The following is an 11,389-nucleotide window of genomic DNA, read 5'->3' as shown; positions in this document are numbered from 1 at the left end:
ATCTTGACAGGGAAGTTTTTATTAAACGTAAAATTTTGTGAAGAAACAAAACCTGCAGATGTGAGATTTCATCCAATTATCACTCGAGCCCTTGTATACGACGGTTACAAAACATTGCACAAACAAACACATAAAATCATTGCACGTTCAAACGTAATTAACGTAAAACTAACACAAATCTATGTCTTCCGATTGGTCCACTGTGGTCACGTGGTCATACACGTCACCGCCCTTCTCGTCCGTGTCACGTGTTCCGTTAACTGGAATCTTTGAACTGATTGAACTCATATAAGGCAACCCTTCAGACCGGGGAAGCACCTCGGTGGTAACGTCATCCACCCATGACGTACCTCGATCGCGTGACTCTGGATTGCTGCGTGTAGAGTCCGAACTCGCAGAAGAGTTTGATCTTTTGCCCCACCCTGCGGACGACTTGCCGAGTAATTGCGCCCGCGCGTGGGCGTGCTTTTGCTTGGCTGAGCGCGTTTCGGATTTGGGGGTTTTTGATTGGTCAATTTCCTCCAATCCCGTGAGAGATCGATGAGGTTTGTCATTGGACGCAATCGAGTCGATGGAATCCTTGTTGATATCCGACTAAGAAAAGGAAAAAGGTTTAAAGTTCATCAACTTCAATGGTAAGAAGATGGTTTTGTGAAAGTTCAAACAGACAACCACCAGATAATCTTACATTTTTTTTATTCTCTCAAATTAAAAACAAAAGTTGTTTATTGCATTGTGTGTTTGAAGCAATGAGTGCTTGCTGATCATTTACTGTGTGAAATGTATAATATTCACACAATCAGACCTGGTGCAAGTATGATCAATTTGTTAAGTTCAACTTAAAACTTTACTTAAAAACTGCTTCTTATCAAACAAACAATTTAAGAAGTTTTTTTTGTAAAAAAAGTTCATTTAATGCAAGCAGAATGCAGAAACTTTGACCAAATATGTCATAGTTTTTTTCACAGACAAAATCCTCAACCACAACTTACCCTGTAATCAATGACGGAAGTCTCCTTGTCCATTTCACTTCGACCGACAAAAAGTTCAAGAGATTTTTCTGCTGGGGTGGCAGTTGGTTGGGGATTCCCTGTGCCAAACAGTTCACCGCGAAGCGAGGATAATTCCGTGTTTCGATGTTCCACACGCTTAACAAGACAACATAAATTATTGAAAGATTTATCGATGCTGGTTGTGGAAATGCTTTAGGATAGTTTTTGCCACTTGCAAGGGTGTGAAATTGACCACGTTTTAATTTCTGACTGATCTTTGCAGGTTCAAAAGTATAAATCACCCTCACGACACAGACCCGGTGTCAAATATCTACACCCTGTGAAAGAGTCGATCTTCTCTACGTGAACAACAAACAAAAAAAATTTTTCACTAGTTATATGCATAAAAGCACTAGCTTTTATCAACAGGATGAGCCAGGCATTTTGAGGAACACATATTTCGCCCTGTGGATACTCTCAGTTCCTTTAAAGTAAAACAAAACAACAAAATGATGTAAAAAACATCTTGTTTCAATAGAACCTTAGTCTTATTACCTTTACTTAAAGGTGAATACTTGGGAATTTAACTTTAAAGATAAAATTTAAAAAGTCTTGTGGTGAACAAAGACTTTGTATCGGATTGCAACTAGTTCTTGTACAAGTAAAGATTATAACTTACTTGCAAAACCTTTCTTGGCGACGCTTCTTTAGATTTGATTTTAATTAATTGATGTTTGGGGGTGTCGGGAGCTTTCAATGAAGGCAAGATGTGGGGAGCAAGAGACAGACTTCCATCTAATGGAAATATTTACATGAGAAAATGCACTGAAACATTAATAGATGTATTCCCCTGGCCGTATTGGAGACAGACTAAGTGCGTATAATGTTATCTTATAAGTTGATATAATTATGATATAACAACAACATTACAGCTACAATTTATGACGAAAACCTGGAATTTGATTGATGATTTTGTAGTTTTTACACACAAAGTAAAAAATATTAAATAAAATTTGTACTTTCAGTTGTGGAGTTGCTCGTCGCTCCTAGTAGCTGCGGTATGTGCTGCCCTCCAGTGACCGTGATTGGGTTGGAGTGAAATCTGGAATGTTAGATTAGGATTAACAAAAAATCATGCAAAAGCCCGCTCATATTGACATGCTTTAAGTTGGCAACAAATTTGAAGTAGACAAGTCAAAATTTAAACCAGATCGTTAAATGCAACAGATTGAACACAAGCAAGTTTAAAACGTCATGATTTTGTTTGATATATTTGTACAGTTGTAAATATAGAAGCATTTTTTTAAATTTTTATGAGTGTTCGTAACAGGTTCTTTGTTTAAACAATTACATGTGTGGGTGTCCAGTAATATCAACAACATGCATTGTGACAACACAATGCTGAGACCATCTTGTTTACTAATTGAAGCACAACTGTTTATGATATGAAGGTAAATAAGCACATGTACAAAAACTACAGTATTTTTAGTTGTACATTCTATCTATCAGTTAATTTGGAATCTGTTAATAAACAGCTTGTTTGTGTAAAAATCTGCAAAAAGTTTTAAAAAATTTAAAACTGAAAATCTAAACCAAGTTTAAATTTGTAGCACAATTTGTGTTGGTTTAATTGCAGCATTCTATTAATGTGCTGTAGTTTCAAACAAGACTTTTAACAATTTACTTCGTCACATCCAGCGGGAAACAAACCATTGCAAACAATTTACATTTCCTGAGACGAGCCCCTCCATATGGTTTATACAGCGAACAATAGTGGGATACAATTTCCATGCAAACAAAACTACTTTACATTAAAGTTCCTAAACTTCTAACAAACATAACGTCAAATGAGTTTAATTAATCAGAAAATGTCTTTATAATGCAAAGGGCTCTTCTGGCGATAAAATTTATTTCACTCTACAATGTTATTGTTATAGAACAACTTCCATCAGGATGTACATAATATGAAGAAATGTGCACATAACAGGTTGATAAATGCAAAAACATATAAATTATTGCCCAAAATTATTGCCCAAAAGGGCCTTTTGTGCTGATAATCTGTCTATCAACAGTGGCTACGCATTGGAAAATGTCTTTGCCACAGTAAACAAAAATAATAACATTTTTTTTTAGATTTAAATACTCTTATTTTTTCACACAACAACAACCAACTACTCACATGGATTTTGCCCCTAACCTTTCCACCAATAGAGAATGAATGTTTTTCAAGGTCAATCGAAGGTCAGATGTGCCCATACCAAAATAATAACGCAACTGTGCCACATTTTTGTTGAGCAGAAAAACGCCGTATTCGAATAGAAAACGATCTTTGCTTCCTTTGACGAACAACGGAAACCTACAAAAAATTGTTCTGTTATTTACGGAGTTTGATGTTCACAAACATGCAGCAACCCCACTAATTTGTTCATTAAAACAGATAAAGGAAATGTCATTTCCTTAACAAGATTTTTGTAAATTGCAAAAGTAATTTTTTCATTATTTTGCAACTTTTGCTTTTTCTTGCATGGGCGCCTTAGAACATGTGGCACTTTTTTAAGTGAGCATAAATCCTAGAAAATATCTAACAGTATTAAAAAAAATTGTGCATGGAAGACATTGGAACAGCACTTAATTCATATAGTAGTACTTTGTAAGTGATATATAGCAGTTATCTTATTCCAACAGAAGACGCCACATTACAATATTAGCTGAGCAATTTTAACAAACATCATCCAAATAGGGTGACACCTTTTGCTCTTGTCTGTTGCACTTAATAAATTTACGCATGTTTTTAAAACAACAAATGATGAATTCTTACAATCGTTCTTTTTCACTGAGTTTTTCAGTGACATGGTCCAATATCATGAGGTGCGCCCTCTTGTGGGTGAGCGGGTAACGGAGAGGAATCAGTAAAAATTGTGACATCATAGACAGAAGCTGAGCTGTGAAGTCAAGCGCGACTGACGTTTGTTGGTCATCTCGACCTAAAAGTTATTCATTTGTGGCTTGTGAGGAATCAAAAAAGTCCTTTAATTATGAGATGGAAAGACAACATTTAGGTAAAATTAACTAAATTCATAACTAAAGGGTCTAGCTTATCAACATAGCAAAATAAAATACAATAGAAATCAAATTGAAACTCACTGCTTAGATGTTCTGCGTCAGGAAGAATTGCACCGCATATAGAATAGAGATCTGAAGCATTTTCAGTTCTGGAGAGTTAAAATATTTTAAACATTTACAAATCAAAAATTAACAAAACACATCAATTTTTTTTTTAAACATTTCACTCACTTAATTTTTACGACTTTAGAAATTGGAAAAATTTGTGAAAGCTCCGACAAAATTGTTTTTCTTCTATTTCCGAGCTGTGTTCCGGAAAGTGCAATCTTTTCTCGTGTCGCGATGTAAGAATCGTATGCTTCACGATGCTTCTGTCTATCAACTTCTAACTCATCTTGTTTCACGGTAAGCTCCAATTCTAACATTAATTTTTGTTTAGTTAGAGTAAGCAAGCATGTATGGTGGAATTGAACTTACTTAGGTTGTTTAGTTGTGTTTTCTTTTTCTCTGCCGCTTGGTTTTCCAAGACTTGCATTTTACTTTCGCGGTCCAGCAGTTGTCGAAGATGGTTTATTTTGTTTTGAAGATTTTCCAACTTAATTTTCTGCAAAATCAATTTTAGGTTTCACATGTTTGCTGTCAAATTGCAGGATTGTTAATAAAAGAGCATGAAAATAATCACTGCTAATAAATTTAATGGCACTTAAAAAATGCTTCTTTTATGTAATTTGGAATATTACAATGAATCTTAACATACCAGGCTGGTTGCAGGTGCTTTTAACTTTCTGCGTTGTTCAATAATATTCCTTGCTTCATATAAAGATTTTTTCTTTTTGGAAATCATTTCTTGATGTAAAAGAATTCTGCAACAAAAGGAAAGTGATTCCACATGCTAAGTGAAATAAACGAGTTAATAATTTACTGTTTGAATGCAGATAATGAGTACGAGTTACGAACATCCACAAAATCTGCCATTGAAAATATAGAAGCTTTAAAGTCTTCGCCAACATTTAATGACATTTGACTTGTGTAAAACCATCCATTGATCCGGACCACCACAGTGTTGGAATGAAAAACAAGTTTGTCGTCAAAGAGCTGAAAAATATTGTGTTTTTTTGTAGAAAGTAAATTAGGTGAAAATACAAAATTTTTATTTTAAAAATGTTTATGATAAAGAAATGATCTGAGTATTTCATTAAAACTTGTAAGACACGGAATATAATGTCAGGTTTAAAGTAACAGAATCATTTTAAACTGGCATCCATGCCAACAAACATAATTCTTTAACATTTATCTCTAGAAAAGAATAATTACCGTGTTACCGACATAGATTAGCTGGGAGAGAGTTATGTCATACTGCAGAGCTGGCAAAGACGATCCATTCTGCTCAATCCATAAACGTACAGTGATATCTGAATAATCAACACCAAACTTTTCAATTACAGTTACTACCTGCCCGAGCCCCGAACTGATAATATATTGAGCATTTGTAGCAACTAGTTAATTGGCACACAAAGCAAAATTGTAAATGTCCAGCATTAAAGCAGCAATTGGGTTTAACACAAAATTTTTTTTAAGTTCGTGACCAACAACAACAAATGATTAGATTGTGACAAAATTCTTTACTTATTTAAAAAACACTTTTTAAAAAGATTTTAAAAAGATTGTGTTTAGACCTGATGCATTTGAGTTTTCCGCTGGAATCTTGAACCCACTCCATGTTGGGTTGCTCGTGTACTTCAGCTTCTCACTTTTAAAAACGGTTCCTGCAAAGATAACGTCATTGTAATCAATCGGTGTTAAAACAACAGACGCTAAATTGAACATTTATACATATTTTTAGTAAAAATGAATATTTCTTTACCGTCGCACGGGCTACCGAGTCCGGAAATGCTTCTTTGGATGTGGAGCGAAAAATAAATATAAACTTCATGGTTGTTGGAGTCATCATTGGTTTCATCTTCAGAGAAGGAACGTAATGATATCGTGAGGTTGCGAATAGCAATGGACGTTATGTCACGAACTCTTCTCTGCAAGAAAAGCATTGTTAAGTTGATGATTATAAATTAGAAAGTTTGTAATTTGCATGGAAGGTTTTATTTAGCAAAAACGTTAATTGCACAAAAAAACTGACATTTTTTTATGTCAATACATCAGCTATTTTTTTGCACAGATTGCTAATAAAATTTTTGAAATAAATCCTCTGCATACATCACTCTTTCCATTTAGGCATATACAAACCAGAACACAAGAAATTGTTGGCGAGGCTTGTATTTATTTAACAACATCTCTGGCACAAAAAATTGAACTGAAATTCAAACCTGTTGTAGAACACAAGGTGTAGGATTTGTGGCTTGAAATAAAATTCCGACTTCATCGTCAGTTTGTTTCATCATCTCATGGTAAACGAAGTAGATTTACAGATTAATTGTGTCACATTCTACCATAGAACAGCATTATATTCTACTTTACGTCTATGTTCAAGCGTTCTAAGGCACAAGTTTGCCAACTAAATGTACAAATACTACTTCCATGAAGAAATATAAACAGTGTATGTCCGACATTGACTGGAAAATACCTTTCGCTCATACGAAATACCGGGACAGAGAAACATTATTTTTCGGGCAAACTGTTGTTAAAGCAGATTCCCGAACATATTTGTCAAACACAAATAGTTAGACCACAATTTTTAGCATATTTCAACGGGGTCTTGTCCACCGCCACCTTTTCTTTGGGTGTTCCTAATTAGGGATGGTTTGCAGAAATATTCGGCTGAAACCAGAACTTTTTTCCTGCATCGCTGATACGCATAATTTAGCATGTGTTTGTATATAGGTTGTTTTAAACAGTACGAAAACAGATATGTTCCTTTTTTTATTATCACAGAAATGATGAATATCAATATCGGGGGACGCCAACTTCCAATACATATTCACCAACTCACATTCGTAAGATAATTGTCAAAGGAAACTTCATAACAGGTTTTCATGTAAATAAATACGAAAACATTTCAAACTTATGGTGCGCGTGGTTGTTCGTATACGTTAGAACAAGTTTATTGACGCTTATTATTTTTCCAGTGCGTTAAAGCGTCAAAATAATCCCTGCAAACTTAGGTTTTGGGGCTCCTAAGATGTTTTAGTTTAGTTGCGTTGTGATATATGACAAAATTTCGAAGAGCTCAATATGCAAAAATGTCTTTGATCCTTATTGTAAAAAGGGTTTATTGAGCAATACGCGAAGGCAATCATGCATGTATAAATTACTCATGCGTATCCATAAACACATGTTAAAAACAAAACAGGGATTTACAAAAAGGATTTGACATTTTTTGTTTTGCGGATGTTTCAGTATTTCTCCATGTTTGGGGTCATTGTTATTTAAAGATTTCCACGACTTTGGAATCATGGTTCAACTAACGCTTTCCATATTTAGAAACGTAAGTGGGAATATCAAAATTCGCTGTTTTCTAAAGTATGACAAATAATAAACTTTATTACTGTTATAAAATAGCCAAGCCTTTTTTTTATTTAACGTTGCTTAATTGTATTTATAGCAATAAATTCACAGGGTATTTGTGTGCACTGAACAATAACAAAAATTAAATATATTTCGTCAAGAGTATAACTGATTAAAAAGCTTGAATAAAAAGAACCCTCCATACATAACATTTGATCTAGCTGGTAGGTATCCTCCACATTGGAAAGTTTGTTATTTGCACAGCATGTTTTCCCGATTGTTAATTGTGCGGACGATCGCAACGTTTTTGTGTATGTTAATGCATGAGCTAATTTTATTGCACAATCAAATTTTTGCATGAGGATAAATCCTCCAAATTTAATAGTTTTTCTAATCTAGCTAATAGGCATATTATATCCTTCATGAGCATTTTTCTGATTGATAATCTGTCTAAAAACAAATGCAGTTTGTCCGCACAATGAACAATCGCCAAAAGAAAATCAATCTACACAAATTATTAACTTTCCGATAAAATTGTGGAACTGCAAAATTACATTATTCTTTCCAATCAAACATATGAACTTCAAACAACTTTTATAGTACAACAGAAAATTCAGTGACAAGCTTCGAATTTATGTCCGAGGTGGAACTGGAGGAAATGGGATTCCCAGTCTGGGAGGTTTTGGTGGAAAAGGAGGAGATGTTTATGTTGTGGCAGCAAAAGACAGCAACAAAACTTTAAACGACATGAAAAAGCAGTTTCCTTCGCAACGATTTGTAGCGGATGTAGGACAAACCAGCAGGTAAGTGTGCGTATTGCCACAAACTATTGCCCTTCTCTAACACACTTGTCATGTTGTAAATTTAGAGCAAATCGTTTGCAAACCAAGGGCTTATTATGTAGCTGGAAAGTTTGTATTTTGGAAATTATCACTTGTGTATCAAGATTTGTATGAAAAGATAATTTGATGAAATTTTTTGCTGAAGGCAGGTTTTTTTCTTTGGAATTTATTGTGTCATATTATATCAACATATGCTTTGCCTGCCAACCTAAATGCTTATAAAACATAATTTCAAGCAATGCCCAGACATTTACGCTCATTTTGCTCTTTCTTTCTGCTCCATGCAATTTTGAACATATGGCAAAGTATTGCAGGGTGAACTTGTAAAATCATTTGGTTTACCAAGAATAATCACTTTGCCAGGAGTTATCGAGACCTGCTTTAGGCCATAAGAAATATATTTCATTTAAAAACTTTTTTTCAGTCGCAAACATTTATTTGGATTAAAAGGAGCAAGCATATTTGTGCCAGTGCCCCTGGGTGTGACCATCGTTGACGCGGATGCCAAAAGAATAATTGGTAATACTTATATAGCGCTAATATTTGCTATGTATTTTAAGCGAAAAAATCCAGGAACAGCTCACATGATATAAAGCTACCACCAACTGTGTACTATTGTAGGTGAAATTATGAAACCAAATGACAAACTTCTGGTTGCTTCTGGAGGCTCAGGGGCTTCTGCACATAATCGTTACATTCCAGCAAAGGGGAAACGAAGAAACTTGTTTCTTGACTTGAAAGCAATTGCTGATGTTGGATTTGTTGGGTGAGCTACATATTGTTTGAATAACCCGAATTTCCCAAAACGAATTCGCAAAAGAAAGAATTGGAATTGTAACTTGTCGTGGTTACTTGTGACGCATTAAGTGATGTTCACAACTTTTTTTTAAATCCTGGACCCCTTTTTGTAACAAGTCTGCAGACACCTACAAAACATTTTACCAACCTGAGCTTTACATTACTGAACAACTGGTTTAGCATTTAACAACTAGAAAAGACTAGACACTGTCATTTATTTGAAAACAACAAAATTTGTGTAAACATTATTAGAAACATTGCTCTTGCTTATTTATACCTTCTTAAAAATTCTCTATTTCAGATTTCCTAATGCTGGAAAATCAACTTTGCTTGCAGCTTTGTCGAATGCAACTCCAAAAATAGCGAACTACCCTTGTAAGTATTACCAAAATGTTTTAATTTTCTGTTTGTTTTATGTTCATTTATGAATTCTAAAGTTAACAATTCCAAATTATCAGTAACAGTGTTAAGAGTAAAATGTTATTATTTTTAAACTTTCAATAAAAAAATAGTTTTTGTCAGACATTTTACGAATACTGTGTTGCAACAATTGCTTTCTTTATTATGTAGTTACAACTTTAAATCCGGAAATTGGAGTAATGGAATATGATGATTTTCGAAAAATTCAGTTGGCTGATTTGCCTGGACTAATCGAGGGTGCTTTTATGAACAAGGTTTGGTGACAACAAATAATTGCTCACCTGGAATCAAAAGATTTTTTTTATATTCTCAAAAGCAACAAGAAAGCTTTGACTACAATACAAAGTTTTGTACCATTAACTAACCTGTCAACAGTAAATTGTGTATATTTTAAACAATTTTCCTCAAATCAATCTTAAACATTGCAGTTCAAATATTAATTTCTGAAATCATAAATGAATTAGTATCGCTGGTAAAAAGACTGTGCCCAGTAGAGGGCAAGATTTTGGCAAAATTAAGGAAACAGATTGTAGCTCACAAATGTGTAACATAATTTTTGTGAAATAATTTCACAGGGAAGAGGCCACAACTTTCTCAAACATATTGAAAGAAACCACATGATTCTTTTTGTTGTTGATATCAACGGCTTCCAGTTATCGATGGAAAGCAAATTCAGAACTGCCTTTGAAACTATTCTACTTCTGACCAAGGTAAAAGTGTTTTGGTGTAGATACCTTTATAATTTGAGTTAAATGTTGTTTTTTTTAGGAGCTTGAGCTCTACGACGATTCCGTATTGAAAAAAGACATGATTCTTGCAATAAACAAAATGGACAGCGAAAACTCAAATGAACTTTTTGAAGAGTTTCAAAACCAGATGAATAACTATGGATGTAAGTTCTTTAAGAGCAACTAGAATACCTTGCAGGCTGTACATTGCAAAAGCTCTAAAATACATTTAGTTAAGTTACCAGTGAAAACAGTACAACAAAATAACCAACTGGCAACAAATATATTCTCTTTAATTGATTCTGGACATCATTTTCCAAATTTCTGTTTTTTTAGACACTGGCGAAGCTTATTTTAGTGAAATATATTTGTTTTGAATGAGAAAGCTGACTGATTTTAGATTGCAGAAATTAAATATCCATGCTTGCAAAACCATGTAGACAATGATGTTTTTTATTTTGACTCTTAGAGAAATTAACAAAACTAACAATAATTATTTCGTTTAATAGCAAAATATGCCTGATGAAATTTTTGTTGTAAATAGTATGGCAAAAAAGGTTTTTATTTGTGTGTAGTGAAGTTGCCAACAAATGTAAAATTCAAAGCCAGTAACTTTTTGCCCCAACCCTACGACAAAACTTTTTTGCATGCAGCAAATCTACACACTATTCCCGACAGTTTGATTCCAGAGGAAAAACCAAACTTTAAAGAAATTATTCCAATATCTGCCATTGAAAAGTCGGGAACTGAGGAAGTAAAATCACGAATAAGGGAAATTATTGACGAACTTACGCCATCTATGGATGAAAACTTGAAGTTAGAAGAAGGCGAGGATGCAAAAATTCCCACATTGGAATCAAATTCAAATGAAAGAAAACTGATTTTATGACCTTGACATATAAATGTGCGCGTTTTTCTTTTTTTTCAAAAAATAAATACTTTTTAACACAGACTGATGTCAATATCTGTGCAAAACTATTGTGACAAATTGTGTCAGAGTGTCTTGACCACAATATACCACCTGCAGCCACTGGGCTACTGTAGCTCAGTCTGTAGAGCTCTGGACCGGGTTTTTGAGAACTCGTTT

General features: G+C 34.1%; 2 protein-coding genes across 2 annotated transcripts; one reads left to right on the top strand and one right to left on the bottom strand.

The window, feature by feature from the left end:
• Positions 1-7: 7 nt before the first annotated feature.
• Positions 8-6,591, bottom strand: LOC145908249 (UV radiation resistance-associated gene protein-like). Its single transcript, XM_082995487.1, has 15 exons — positions 6,377-6,591; positions 5,920-6,085; positions 5,732-5,821; positions 5,370-5,467; positions 4,978-5,150; positions 4,813-4,918; positions 4,533-4,659; positions 4,287-4,473; positions 4,137-4,204; positions 3,811-3,976; positions 3,172-3,348; positions 2,012-2,094; positions 1,672-1,787; positions 993-1,148; positions 8-594 (listed from the first exon to the last, which is right to left on the bottom strand). Exons 1-15 carry the CDS (start codon positions 6,449-6,451, stop codon positions 169-171), a joined length of 2,214 nt encoding a protein of 737 aa, XP_082851613.1. The 5' UTR covers positions 6,452-6,591; the 3' UTR covers positions 8-168.
• Positions 6,592-7,353: 762 nt separating this feature from the next.
• Positions 7,354-11,252, top strand: LOC145908310 (GTP-binding protein 10-like). Its single transcript, XM_082995560.1, has 9 exons — positions 7,354-7,494; positions 8,115-8,317; positions 8,781-8,875; positions 8,978-9,122; positions 9,456-9,529; positions 9,725-9,828; positions 10,150-10,284; positions 10,343-10,466; positions 10,956-11,252. Exons 1-9 carry the CDS (start codon positions 7,462-7,464, stop codon positions 11,189-11,191), a joined length of 1,149 nt encoding a protein of 382 aa, XP_082851686.1. The 5' UTR covers positions 7,354-7,461; the 3' UTR covers positions 11,192-11,252.
• The last annotated feature ends 137 nt before the right edge of the window (positions 11,253-11,389 follow it).

This window comes from Ascidia mentula, chromosome 7, assembly GCF_947561715.1.
Source record: "Ascidia mentula chromosome 7, kaAscMent1.1, whole genome shotgun sequence".
NCBI classification, from domain to species: domain Eukaryota; kingdom Metazoa; phylum Chordata; class Ascidiacea; order Phlebobranchia; family Ascidiidae; genus Ascidia; species Ascidia mentula.
The sequence above is the reverse complement of the archived record's forward strand: the minus strand, read 5'-3'. Positions and strand labels throughout refer to the sequence as shown.